General features: G+C 40.8%; 1 protein-coding gene across 3 annotated transcripts in view; it reads left to right on the top strand.

The window, feature by feature from the left end:
• LOC138737005 (uncharacterized) overlaps positions 1–14,969 on the top strand; it is a 268,455-nt gene that overhangs the window by 35,215 nt on the left and 218,271 nt on the right. For 2 of the 3 annotated variants that reach the window (XR_011340709.1, XM_069887355.1), the window contains exon 3: positions 5,534–5,635. The exons of the other annotated variant lie outside the window; for it this stretch is intronic. Coding sequence is in view for 1 of the 2 variants with exons in the window: in XM_069887355.1 (XP_069743456.1) it covers positions 5,534–5,635 (102 nt within the window). In the remaining variant the exon portion in view is untranslated. The remainder of the gene's footprint in view (positions 1–5,533; positions 5,636–14,969) is intronic. 3 annotated transcript variants of the gene reach the window in all.

Below are 14,969 nucleotides of genomic sequence, written 5' to 3'. Positions count from 1 at the left end.
CTATCAGCATTAGTGGTAAATCTTTCCAATGTTCTAAGTCATCTTGTAATTTCTTCATTAATGGCTGATAATTTAGTTTGTATAGATGGCCGAGATTATTATCTAGTTGTATATCTAGGAATCGGATTGCTTGTGTTTGCCATCTAAATGGTGATTCTTTCTTAAACTTTGTGAAATCTGCATTATTCATGGCATCGCTTCAATTTTATTTGCGTTGATCTTGTACCCCAATACTTCTCCATATTCCTTCAATTTCTCATGTAATTCTTTTATTGATATTTCTGGTTCAGTTAAGTATACTATGACGTCATCTGCAAATAGACTTATTTTATATTCTTTCTCTTTTATTTTTATCCCTCTTATTTTATTTTCTGTTCTTATCAGTTCTGCCAGTGGTTCTATAGCTAATGCGAACAGTGAGGGAGATAGTGGACATCCCTGCCTAGTTGACCTGCTTAATTTAAATTGGTTTGATATATATCCATTTACTGTCACCTTCACCAATGGTCCCTTATATAATGCTTTAATCCAATTAATATATTTCTCTGGTAGGTTGAACCTCTGTATTACTTTGAATAAATAATTCCATTCTACTCTGTCAAAAGCTTTCTCTGCATCTAAGGCAACTGGCACTGTTGGCGTCTTATTTCCTTGTACTGCATGGATTAAGTTAATGAACTTACAGATATTGTCAGTTGTTTGTCTTTTCTTAATAAATCCAGTTTGATCTAGTTTTACTATTTTTGGTACACAGTCGGCCAATCTGTTTGCTAATAGTTTAGCTATTATCTTATAATCTGTGTTAAGTAGAGATATTGGTCTATACGATGCTGGTGTTAGTGGATCTTTCCCCATCTTTGGTATTACTGTAATTATTGCTGTTTTGCATGAATCTGGCATGTTTTGTATTTCTTCAATCTGGTTCATTACTTCCAGGAGTAGAGGAATTAATAACTCTTTAAATGTTTTTTAGAATTCTAATGGGAGTCCGTCCTCTCCCGGCATTTTATTGTTCGGTAGTTTTTTTAAATAAATCCTGTATTTCCTCTATTTCAAATGATTTTATTAATTTATTTTGCTCCTTTTCTTACAATTTTGGTAGTTAAATTTTAGCTAGAAACTCATCTATTTTGTATTCTTTCCCTTCGTTCTCAGTTCGATATAGTTGCTCGTAGAATTCCTTGATGATTTCATTGATCTCCGTTGGGTTATATGTAATTTGTTTGTCCTTTTTCCTTGATGCCAATACCGTTCTTTTAGTTTGTTCTGTCTTAAGCTGCCAAGCTAGTATTTTGTGCGTTTTTTTCTCCTAGCTCATAATACTTCTGTTTTGTCTTCATTATGTTCTTCTCCACCTTGAATGTTTGTAGTGTTTCATATTTTATTTTTTTGTCTGCCAATTCTCTTCTTTTTGTTGTATCTTCCCTTGTTGCTAATTCTTTTTCTATACTTGCTATTTCCCTTTCTAGCAGTTCTATTTCCCGATTGTAGTCCTTCTTCATCTTAGTTACATAACTTATTATCTGCCCTTTGATGAATGCTTTCATTGCATCCCATAGTATAAATTTATCTTTCGCTGATTCTGTATTTATTTCAAAGTACATTTTAATTTGTCGCTCAATGAATTCTCTAAAATCCTGTCTTTTAAGTAGCATGGAGTTTTATCTCCATCTATACGTTCTTGATGGGATGTTCTCCAGCTCTATTGCTAATAACAGGGGTGAGTGATCCGATAACAATCTAGCTTTATATTCCGTTTTTCTAACTCTCCCTTGGATGTGGGCTGACAACAGGAACAGGTCTATCCTTGAATATGTTTTATGTCTACTCGAATAATATGAGTATTCCTTCTCCTTTGGGTGTTGTCTCCTCCATATATCCAAAAGTTGCATTTCCTGCATGTATTTAACCATAAATTTGGTTACTTTGTTCTTTCTGCGAGTCTTTTTTCCAGTTTTATTCATGTTTGAGTCCAAATTAAGGTTAAAGTCCCCTCCTATCAGTATATTCCCCTGCATATCTGCAATCTTTAAAAAGATATCTTGCATAAATTTTTGATCCTCTTGATTAGGTGCATATACATTGAGCAAATTCCAAAATTCTGAATATATCTGACACTTTATCATTACATACCTCCCTGCTGGATCTATTATTTCCTCCTCTATTTTGATTGGTACATTTTTATTCATTAATATAGCTAGTCCTCTGGCTTTTGAATTATATGATGCTGCCGTTATGTGCCCTACCCAGTCTCTCCTTAATTTCTTGTGTTCCACTTCAGTTAGATGTTTTTCCTGCACGAATGCTATATCAATTGTTTCTTTCTTCAGTAAATTTAACAGCCTCTTCTTTTTGATTTGGTTATGTATTCCATTAATATTTATAGTCATATAGTTCAACATGGCCGTTTCATACTTTGTTTACCTCTCATCTCCGCTTCCTCATCACCACCTTTCCTCCTTATCCATTTCTGTTTTCTTTTTTTGAACATACTGTAAAACAGCACTTCTAAAACATAAAATATTTCCACTATTCCCACATCTAAATTTCCTTTAACCCCAAATGTCCCCCACCTCTCTGAGTTGCCCCTTGTCCCTTGCCGGGCAACCACAACTCCCCTCTCCATTTGGATTGCAAACCTGCTCGCAAGCGTCCACTGATTTCGTAGTGACTGTTATTCTCTCCCACCCAGCCCCCTCCAGAAAAGACTTTCATCTTCACAAATAACAAAGCTCACCCTCTTAATTCCCCCCTTACTTCCTTTCTTCCCTTTCTTCCCCTTCTTAGTTCTTACTTATACATTATTTTTCTTATTTATATGAAGTTTGTCGTCATTCTTGTTCTTGTTACATCTCTTCATCTCTCTGTCTGTTTTGCAGGCGTTCTGCAAATAGTTGTGCTTTCTCCAGATCCGAGAACAGTCTGCTTTGCTACCCCGGGATAACTATTTTAAGCACCGCTGGATATCTTCACATAAATTTATAGCCTTTCTTCCATAGGATCGATTTTGCTGCGTTAAACTCTTTCTTCTTCTTCAGGAGCTCAAAACTTATGTCTGGGTAGAAATTTTTTTTTTGACATTTGTATTCCATTGGCACTTTGTCTTCTCCCATTTTTTCATTGCCTTCTCCAATATATTTTCTCTTGTCATATATCTCAGGAATTTTACTAGAATGGATCTTGGTTTTTGTCGTGGTTGTGGTTTTGGGGCTAATGTTCTGTGTGCCATTTCTATTTCCATTCCTTCCTGTATTTCTGGCATTCCTAGGACCCTGGGGATCCATTTTTAAAATAAATTCTATCATATCTTTGCCTTCTTCATCTTCCTTAAGGCCCACTATCTTTATATTGTTTATCCTATTATAGTCTTCCATTATATCCATCTTCTGAGCTAACAACTCCTGTGTTTCTTTAACTTTTTTATCAGATTCTTCCAATTTCCTTTTTAAGTCATCTTCCATTTCTATAGCTATTTCTCGTTCTTCCACCTTGTCTACTCTTTTCCCTATTTCTGTCATGACCATCTCTAATCTACTCACTTTTTCTTCTGTACCCTTTATTCTTCTTTTTATTTCATTAAATTCTCGTGTCAGCCATTCTTTTACTGCTTCCATTTATTCTTCAAAAATTTTTTTATCGATGTACAGTCCATTCCCTTTATCTTCTATTTCTCTGTGCAGAGCTTGATGTTCTCCCTCCCCTTCCCCTGTGTCTACTCCAGGACCTGTGTTCTCTATCTCTCTTCCTTGTATCTGTGTCTCTTCTAACTTTCTTGTTGGGCTGTTTATCTCAGTTTGCTGGGTATTTTTTTTATGATGCCTTGATGTTGGTCCTCTTCTTCTGGGCTGGTCATCTGCTGTGTCTCTGATTTCCTTTTTTCATTCTCCTCCCTCCCGTTCCCGTTATTTTCTATATCTTCCCGCTGGGAGCCCTGCTGTTGGGTCTTTCTCAGCTGTTCAAACTGTGGAGTTCGACTCCACAGCTGGCCCCCCTCCCGTCGGTGTTGTCTTTGTCATGCGCATCGCGCTTGCGCGATTCCTCGTGCATGCTCAGTTGCGCACCTCTGTTTGGCTCCGTGAGCCATCTTTGTAGTCCTGTGTTCAGTGGGTCGCGACCCTGCAGGGTTTCCACTGACCTCAGGGAGAGGGCTCCTCTTTCCACGGCGGGTCCCTGCTTCTTTGTACAGGTAAGGCCTTCACCTTTCTCTTCCGGCATCTTTCCTTCTTTTCTTCCCGTTGTTTTTGGCTTTTCTTTCTTTGGTGCCATTTCCTCCACACCTTTATTTTTTATTTGTTGTGGTTTGTGTGTCTGGGGCTTTGCTTTTTCTTTACCTTTTTCTTTCGTTTCTGGAGAGGGCTGGTATTCTCCTACCGGCCACTACTACATCACATGACTCCTCCTCAGCATCACATCTTTCTTGATCTCTCCTGGGTTGTGGTCTATCCAGTCCAGGTGACTTATCTTATTTCAGTCCATCCAGCTTTCTAAGCACCTTCTCCTTAGTAATACCACTCAGCACACATCTTCCCCCAGGTGCTCAAATTTCTGTCTCGTCACTGTTATCCTCCGTAGTTAAGACTGACTCAAAACATGTATTCAGTTGATCTGATATTTATTTGTTCCCCGTTACCACTTCTCTTGCATCATTTTCCAGCAAAGAGGACAGAGTTTCTATCCTAATATATTTATTGAATGTAAGCAGCACTCACTGAACGGCAATGTATCAATTGTACATTCATTGTCAGAGTACATCCAACCGTGCATCTTGGCGTCTCACAGTTCGGAGGGCTGCAACCTCCTTTGAAGAAGACCGCAGAGCCCACCTCACTGACAAAAGACAAAGGAGGAAAAAGCCAACACCCAACCCCAACCCACCAATTTTCCCTTGCAACCGGTGCAACCATACCTGCCTGTCCCGCATCGGACTTGTCAGTCACCAACGAGCCTGCAGCAGACGTGAACATACCCCTCCATAAATCTTCATCTGTGAAGCCAAGCCAAAGAAAGACATTACATACAACCCTAAGATTCTTTTACTGTCTTGCCAGGCAGAATTTATAATTACCGGTAACTATAAACTGCACTCAAAGAACAAAAGAAATGTAAACTAACTGCGCAAATACAGAAGTATAATTATACAGTAATAAATAATGAGCAAAATACACATCCTTAAATGAGTCTCTGAATGTGTCTGTTGTTCAGGTGTCTGATGGTTGAGTGATAACAGCTATTCCTGAACTTGGTGGTACGTGTTATATAGCACCTATACCTCCTTCCTGATGGCAGCAGCAAGAATAAAGCATGTCCTGAGTGGTGTAGATCACTAATGATTGATGCTCCTCTCCAACAGCAATGTTCCATGTAGATTTTCTTGATGGTGGGGAAAGTTTTGCCTGTGATGTACTGGGCTGAGTGATTTTTCACTCAAAGGCATTGGTGCCCTTATGCCAGGCCATGATTCAGCTGGCCAGCATTAAAAGAGGGTGATGAAACCTTTATCTAACAATATTAATATTGGCTTCTTTATGGCAAGGTATTGGAGTGAGAGAGGTCTTGCTGACGAAAGGATGTCCAGGCAATGAAAAAAAGTGTGTTATACGAGTCGAAGAATGCAGAGGACCTGTGAGATGTGGTTGTAAGTACATTCTATTGTAAAGACCCAAAAATAGCATTGGAAATATGGTGAAATGCTTCACCATTTCTGATTTTGAACTCAGTCACAGATTGTCATCTTGTGCAAAGTCAGTGATAACTTTTGTCCTCAAGATGTTTTTTTTTTCTCGAGGTGATTGCATTTGTTTTATTTCAGCTGCTCACACTTGTTCACTGAATTATATTTGCTCACATCACTGTAGCTTTTATTGTAAACAAGGTGTGCTGTTTTGTGTTCCGAGTCTCTCAAAAAGTATGTGTAAGTAGAAATATTGCCAGTAAATATCATGGTGGTGGGGAAGTGGAGGTGGAGGGGGGTTGTGGTGATGCAGAGGGAAACATTGTGATTCTCAGTATGGAGCTTTCACCTGCTGTAACCTTCTTTTTCCTGGGCTGCGGCACTGTTGAAGAGCAGGACAGATTTCTGGCGGGATACCAGTAGCCCCCTCCTTGCTGCCATTTTGTGGTTTTTGAACAGGAGAATGTGCATCTATTCATTGGTGCAGTTCTTAAAGAGGATCCAGGGAGTTACTGATTTGCAGAAACTTAAATTACTTTCTTTCTTCACAAATGCAGACTACTGTTAAGGCCTTACCTATCACACAGACTAAAGGGAGTGTAGCAGTAGACCCTCGTCCAATCCCAAGGGTTTACTGCTCCACTCCTCTTGGAAGACCCTTAGCTGTTGGAACATTGTGGAAGGGGCCAAGGAGCCCTATATGTAGCTTGCAGTTAGAGTTGGTAGTTAAGGAAAGGAGAGTTATGACATGACCAGCACAGGTGGGATTGGGAGACAGGTGATGGTGAAGGAGGCAAAGCATCCTGGTGGGAAGTTGCCAGTAGAAGTTGCTCTTAATATTGTCCCACTTCCCACCATTGCTCTCCTCAATTTCTAATCGGTTAGTGTTGGAAGATCCAGCCGAGAGTTTCAATATCAATCCCCTTACCCATTTTTTTGTTGTTATTTTGACTGCAGCATCCACAGTTGTTGCCAATCATTACTTGGGTAATATTTTCTGATGTAATCCACACAGAGCCAGCAGGTTGCAATGTTTTGAGTTCTGCAGCTTCTTAATAATCATTACTACTCTCTCTGTTCTGTCAAATGTCCTCCCCAACACTGTACTTGCTCTGGAGGGAGTATGTCCAACACTAACTGCTGGAAAACAGCTCTGAAAGAAACTAATTGAAACCCCATGCCAAATCTTGCCTTTCTCCATTATTTTGCCTGCCTCCATCTCTCAATTAACTCATGTTCTTCAATTTTTTTTGGCCTGCCAAGATTAAGGTTAAAAGATAATATCTCCTCCTTTTTATGAAATTTCAATTCAACTTGTTCCTTAGCATTATGCATTTATAATATTTCTTCAAGTCCAGTCACCTGATTGAACAAGTACAACCTGACGGAACAGCATTTTCCGGTCCTCAGTGCAAAACATGCAGACATTACATACATAAAGACAAACAATACATATGCAGGATTAAGTATTCACATATACAAATAAATAAAAAGAATACAGGAGTCTCATATGGTTAGTGTGAATAGTTCCTTTGGTCATTCAGCATTTTCATGGGCTGTGGAAAGAAGCTTCTTTGATATCCTGCAATGCTCAGAGGGAAAATGTAACTTAGACCTCCTGTTGGACTGTTCCCCTGGACTGTTGCTGGAATCACAGCAGGAGACAAGGAATACAATACCAGGAATCCCAGCTCTTTCTATTGCGAGCACCCACTTTCCCAACTTATTATTTTCTAATTTAAGTAAGGGAAGCATGGCTTAAATGGCTTGAGGAGTTTGGGGGAAGAGAGTGGGGAGCAGGATTCATAAGTTTCAGGGAGGCTTATTTCTGGTTGTAACAAGCTACAACTTTCATCTAAAGTTGCTAACTTATGGAAAAACAAAATCATATCTCGCTCTAAAATGAACTGCTCCAAATTCACTAAACCACATGAGCTGGATGTTGGTGGCCAGAGTTTAAATCTGGAGTAATGCGGTATTGTGGCCAACTGTTTGTTAGTCCTTTCAGAGATGATTACCAGAACAGCCTCATCAAAAGTTGTTGATCGTTAAGCCAAACTGTTATGTATTATGCAAAAATAAGAGCTGCTTCAGCTGGTTGTCAGGATATCCAAGCAGAGACAGGAGAATTGCTTCCCTTGACTCTGCAGCCTTCTTTTGTATGTAAGCTCAAATTTAATAATGACATGCATTTGTTGAACTGTGGTTGCACTTTGGAACCCACTTCTCATGCTTCAGATTTTTCTGTGTGCAAGGGTTTATGTTGCACTTATTTTTTATAAAGTATGGCTTTTTCTCCTTTTTGAGTTTTGAATTAAACAGCCCCACATTAGCTCATCTGTGCATTTGGTGGATCTCACGTAAAGTGGAAACAACCATGAAGCCCCAGGCTTTACTCCCAGTTCCTAATTTCATCCAGGCTGGCAGAAGGGTGGTATTACTAGCTTCAATAATCTGCATTACAAAGAGAGAGAAAAAGCATATTTAGATTTCTTATTCTTCAGCACTATGTGTGATTCTAGATGGCAAGTAAATGTGGGTGCTGTTACTTGTGAAGAAATTTGTTTTGTGGGATTATAGAGAGGGAAGTTCTGGACCGATCGCTTTATGTTGCACTATAACTTCAAGCATTTTTCTTAAAAGGCCTCTAAATGCAACAGATGGAAGACTTTGGGCTTGGGGCTGAGAGTAGAACTAAACTGTACTCTTGTAAGGTGTGGGTGGAGGAGCAGAGGGATACGTAGTCACAAATCTTCGAATGTTATCAGGGTGTGGTAATTTTTTTCACTATCTCACAAGCTTCTCACTATTTATGCTCCTCATAATGTTGTACACTTTATTTAAGCCCCTCCCTTCTCCAGCCTTTTTTGCTCCATGAAAAACAAACCCAGCCCATCCAGTCTCTCCTTGTTGCTGAATATTCCTGGTGAATCTCCGCTGCACCCTTGTGTAATCACAACTTTGCTGTAAAATAATCAATTAAATATCCCCTCAATTTTTCTTGTTTTGCAAAGAAAATAACACTGATTTAGATAAGATGACCCTGTAACCTAGCAACATCTTTGTTAATCTTATCAGCACTTCTATGGTGTCATTCATACTTTCCATAGTTATGTTCAAAACACAATACAGCATTCATCTGTGACTTGTGATTAAATGGAGAGAACAGAGAAGTTGGAATGGTTCACCTTGGACCAGAGAATGAAACCTATTATGTTTTCCTCTGGCTAGTGAGTTGATAACCAAAAAATGTACTTTTTAAATTATTGTAACATTAACTAAAGGACTTTTTTTGTGCAAAGGGTTGCTTATATCGGAACTGCACTGACTAAAACATTTGTAGAATTATATCACAAAGGAATTTTTTAGAGGCTTGAGAAAGATTAATTTACAGGTTATGGGGAAAATACCGAGACTGCAAGTAAATCAGTCAGCTCTTTCAGAGCTCTAACAGAGCATGATGGTCAATCGGCCTCCATCTGTGTTGGAAAATTCAGTTTTTCTAATCATGAATTTAAAAGATGATTGAATGTATCATCTGAATGTATGTAAAATTCATCAACCTGTACTGAGTCACCAGTAGCATCGTGACATCCATGTCTCCAGAAAATATATCTGTCAAAGAATGAATTGGTCGATTTTGCACTTTGAGACTTGCAGTAAAAGTTTGTGATGCCATTGATTATCCTTGGTAAAATCCAATTTTTTTTCTCTTCTGGCTAAATGAATAGTGTCCAGGTTTAATTATGCATGGTGAAACACTGTCAATATGAAATGTTAATTGTATTTGTTTCTACACATATGCGACCTGATTTTCCACTATTTTCTGTTTTTTATTTCAGTGTGTTAGGAATTAAAGTACCTTTAAAGAAATTGCTCGAGACAAAAATTGAGAACAAAGAACATTTATTACTACAACAATGCAAAGTTGGGTGCTTCCCCTTACCCTGGGAATACACACACATACTGGGGCTCACCCAACTTTTATACAGTCAATTTCAGTATCAGAATGCCCTCCCCCTTACATTCTTCTGCCCCCTGGATGGGTTTGGCATAGGTAATTCTTCCTGCCTACGTGCAGTTTCAGTACACTTGGAGGACCAGGGGGGGGGTATCCTGTCGGTGTCCCTTCATGTCATTGTCCTTATTCACACCTTCCTGATTCTCTGGGCTACAGTCTCTTGATATGCAGAGTTGACTCATTCTATCTAGGGTTGGCTAATTTCATATGTATAAATCTGTGTATGGTTAGCTAATTAGAAATGTATGACTTGGTACTTCTGTCCAGGGCTAGGAGACCCTTATCTGATCCAGACTACCTCAACTTCCTACATTCTATTGTACCTTACCATTCCTTATCTTAGTCCTATGGTCTTGTCACAAAGACTAGAAGCTTCTTATGTTAATCGTGCTGACTCTGCTTTCCTGCATCCTAAGCCCCAAACTTATCCTGTTTGAACTGGTTTCAGCCATTTTACTGATGAACTTTAGTTTCTTCCATGTTCATAATTTTAGGTCAATTTTCCCATCTCTCACAAGAGTTATACCATCTGACATTTTTTTTTTCTTTTCAATCTGGGTTTAATCATGTCTTATTTAAATCAGCTGTATCAGCCTTGTCATTTCAACCTTAAACCATTTCGGCAATGCTCAACAAGCCTTAACTTTAAAAGGAAATCAAAACTAATTGATATATCTCCCTGCTGTGAGGTATGCTTTCATTACTTAGACCCCAGATTACTTAGTATCTGACCTCCTTCATTAGAATTCATGTTTGAATACTCAAAGCAGCTTTGAAGTACAGAAGTAACTTTAACATACATTGCTTGAATGTGTGGTTTCACTGGATTAGGGTTTTGTGTTGAAGCATCCCAACTGGTCAGTTTTGGGACCAAGTTGAAACCAAGGGCATCAACCCAGAAAGATGCAGGATTCCCACGCAAGGACTGGTGATGATATTGAGGCTCCTCTGGGATCCAAGTCCTCTGTGAAAATATATAAGCTCTTTAAAAAAAAAACTTTAGAGGTTTAATCAAGGGAAAACCATCAGGACATTTCAATAGAATCTTAACATTTCCAGCCTTTTCACTCTCACAATAGCTTTCAGCCTAAAGCATGGTGAATTTGCTTAATGTTAATAGCGAGACCTCCATCCTCAACATCCATTGGAGCGCTTACATCCCTAACGTCGAAGTACTCGAGATGGCGGGGGTCGACAGCATCGAGTCCACGCTGCTGAAGATCCAGCTGCGCTGGGTGGGTCACGTCTCCAGAATGGAGGACCATCGCCTTTCCAAGATCGTGTTGTATGGCGAGCTCTCCACTGGCCACCGTGACAGAGGTGCACCAAAGAAAAGGTACAAGGACTGCCTAAAGAAATCTCTTGGTGCCTGCCACATTGACCACCACCAGTGGGCTGATATCTCCTCAAACCGTGCATCTTGGTGCCTCACAGTTCGGCGGGCAGCAACCTCCTTTGAAGAAGACCGCAGAGCCCACCTCACTGACAAAAGATAAAGGAGGAAAAACCCAACACCCAACCCCAACCAACCAATTTTCCCCTGCAGCCGCTGCAACCGTGTCTGCCTGTCCCGCATCGGACTTGTCAGCCACAAACGAGCCTGCAGCTGACGTGGACTTTTACCCCCTCCATAAATCTTCGTCCGCGAAGCCAAGCCAAAGAATAGCGAGACTTCCTTTTTAAGTGTTGTAGTCAACCGCCTCAAAGAAACACAGACACATAGTGTGGCAGGTTAAGCTCTCTTTATTCGGGCTGGAAAGGCAGCTTTTATACTGTTCAAGTAGTTTTTTGCTGATTGACTGAGTCATCCATATGAATAACAATAGCGGGTGGGAACATCCATGCATACGAATGCCCTTCTTCCCCAGCCTGTTTCTGCTGAGTTAGCTGGGCAGCTTGAGCAATGCCATTTTAGGGCTGTTGGTCTGATGCTGCCCCAGCTTCTACCCTCGCCGGTTCATTGTCCTGGGAGTCGCTTTAGTGATCTCTGTCCGTGTCTGCTGCCGCACGATGTGCCGGCCTGATCTCTGCAATTCTGGGCCACCACAGTGTAGCATTTTTTTAATTTAAAATTTTTTACATTTTAAATTTAAGACATACAGCACAGTAACAGGTCCTTTCGGCCATGAGCCCATGCCGCCCAATTACACATAATTGACCTACAAACTTATAACCATATAACCATCCCCAGAGCATTTTGAAGGGTGAGAGCAAACTGGAACATCTGGAGGATACCCACACAGATACGGGGAGAATGTACAAACTCTTCACAGACAGCACAGGGTTTAAACCCCAGTCCCAATCGCTAGCACTGTACCAGCAAAACCATGCCATACTTGTCATACATTTTGGAGAGTACGATGGCCATTAGCAGATAGAAGTAGAGGGAATTAATTGTAAGATTGATGCTGTTGAAATTGTTGGGAGCATTGATCTGCAGTTTTTAAGGAATGTAATTATTTTCAAATAAATTCTTTAATATTTAGTGCTTTCCTTGTCCCCCACAAATTGCCTTCTTGGCTTCCATTAGTTCATGGCTTCTCTTTCAGCTGCTAGTTTTCAATAAGGTCAGTTCAGCCTTCCAAGATTAGGTCTAAAGTTTTGGATGGAGCTTTGGTTTGTTATGGAGAAGATGAAGGTGCTTGGGTAGAGCAAATCCCAACTTTTATGACCTCCTGGAGCTTCAGAAATTTGTCATTCACAAACTTGGTCTGGAAATGGAGATGTCTGAGAACAGAGTCAGAATCTGATTCCCTTTGAGAGAGGAACTCATGGTTCAGAAGGCTCGTTAAAATCTGTGACAAGCTATTCAGAGAGGCTATAGCAATGTCTGAGTATTTTCACACACGTTAGTGATAACCAAGACACTCCATAAAATTTAAATTTAAATTCTCTCAGAATACCCCATGCGTCATGTCGGACTCTGGCTTTACCTTACTCTTAATTTAGTCTATGTGTGGTCTGAGTCCAGCGTGTTCTTTGAATGAAGTGATAGGAGAAGGTATTCGGTTCAACAGTCAGTTTATTACACAGCACAAGAATAAAACTTAACAGAGCTCTGGGTCAGTCGTTAGTTCATAGGTCACCTGCACAGTGAGCTATTCCCCAAGACTGACCCCTATTGTCCAGTTGGCTCAGTTTATATAGATCAACCTTATCATACAGACAAAAGTTGGCTTCCTTCGCTAGATTTCATTATCATACAGAACAAAAGTTGTCTTGCTTTGCTAGATCTTTTTGCATAAGGGTTATCACAAGTCATCTCCTGTTTTGCAGATATCTGGGGTGTAGCACTCCCATCTTAATCCTCCAAGCCAGACTATCCTGTTGATTGGATCAGAAATTAATTCATCCCCAGATATTTCTAATCACCATTCTGTCCCTGTCTGGCCAATTTCTGCTGTTCTCTTTAACACCTCCTCCTGCCTTAATCTTCCTCCTAGACTGGTTTTCCATTCCCTTTGTTTCTTGCAGGCCATTCTTTGTTCTGGTCTGGCCTGTGTCTCCTGTGCTACTCCCCACCTCCTTCAGTTTGAGCGTTCCTCCTAAATCGTTTTATGCATTTCCTCTCCCTGTATTTGGGAGCAGACAATTTTGCTCAGCCAACTTTGCTCCATGCTGTGATTGCCACTTAATCACATTCCTCTTTTTCCCTGACTCATGCAGTACATATAAACTTATTAATTAATAATTTCTTTCATAATGTTTTAACCCCTAGATTCCAACAGTCCCCCTTTTGGTCTCAGGAAACTGAGACCAACCACCAGTTAACTTATGGGACCAAGACCTCAGGAGTTTTTGCAAGGACTGGCATCTCTGACCCCTTGTTAAACTTAACCTCACAAACTTGGCCATTATGAACACACTTCAGTCCAGTGGGGGCCCCAACACAGTGTTCAGGAACGTCAGTCCAAATCGCAAAGTACTGTTTCGGTTCGTTATGGGCCTCCCAAGCTGACCACAAACACTTCGTACAGTGGTTTTCTTCCCCAGCCCCTTCAAGGGTTCGGAACACCAGTACCCATAGTCCCCACATAGTATTCATCCCAGCTCCCTTCATTGTTTTGATGCCAATAAATTGATTATACCGTCAACCACTGATATACAGTCACCGTAGTCCAATAGTCTCTTTAAAAAGGGACGTGTGGACTGTTGAGTGTTCTTAGTCCGTGGTTTCTTCACAGAGTCCCAGTCATCTCCGTTCGAATCTGTTCCAGTGTCCGTGTTGGTGGGTCCGTTGCTGTTCACTGACTCCAATGATACCACATCTCGCCTTTTCCCTATAGTCGAACTGCGTGGGACGTCCTCTCCACCACTCTGTAGGGTCCTGTCCACCTGGGCTCCGACCACTTTCTTTTGATGACCTTTAGCAGAACCCACTCCGCGACTGAAGGTATCGGTGTTTCCCCTTCTCTGTTGGAACTTGTGACCTGTTGTGAAAAATCTGACACCAGAGCCGTTAGTTTATCATAATAAAGCTTGCATCCCATTGAACTTACCTCATTCTTCGTAGTCTGAATTCCAGCTCCCGGAAACTGGTGCCCCGTTTGTAGTTCATATGGAGTAAATCCTGTCACAGAACTTACCGAACTCCTTATTGACATTAATGCCAGGGGCAACGCATCCACCCAATTTAGTTTGGTCCGTGCCTGTACTTTCCCGATCTTACCTTTTATTGTTTGGTTCATCCTCTCCACTTTCCCTTGGGATTGTAGATGGTACACCGTTCCAAAGGCATGTTTCAATCCCAACATTGCTTCTACCTCCTGTAGATCGTTATTCTTAAAATGACTTCCATTATCAGACCGAATTTTTCTAGGAAATCCGTGTCTCGGAATATACTGGTTGATCAGGAATTTACTTACCGTCCTTGCATCTTCTCTTTTGGCAGGGATTGCCTCCGGCCACCCTGTGAACACATCTGCGGCTACTAAGAGGTATCGATAGCCACTTACCCTCTCAATCATGTCCGTATAATCAAGTACGATTTCCTGCCCTGGTAACTTAGGTAACGGGAACTGTCCTTCATGTGGCTTTACAGTCGCCTTGACATTGAAAGTTATACATACCTCACACTCTCTAATATGGTTTTCCACCATCGCCGGCAGGAATATCATCTGCTTCTTTCCACAGTGTGTTAGCCCATGCGCCTCCTCGAGGAGGGGTTTCATGAGTCCAGATGGTAAAACTGGCCTCCCGTCTATCGATCTCCATAGTCCTTGATCCTCGGTTGCCCCCCTTTCCTCCCATACCATCCTTTCCTGAGGTGATGCCTTT

This window comes from Narcine bancroftii, chromosome 6 (genome assembly GCF_036971445.1).
Source record: "Narcine bancroftii isolate sNarBan1 chromosome 6, sNarBan1.hap1, whole genome shotgun sequence".
Classification (NCBI taxonomy): domain Eukaryota; kingdom Metazoa; phylum Chordata; class Chondrichthyes; order Torpediniformes; family Narcinidae; genus Narcine; species Narcine bancroftii.
This window is presented reverse-complemented; position numbering and strand designations above follow the sequence as displayed.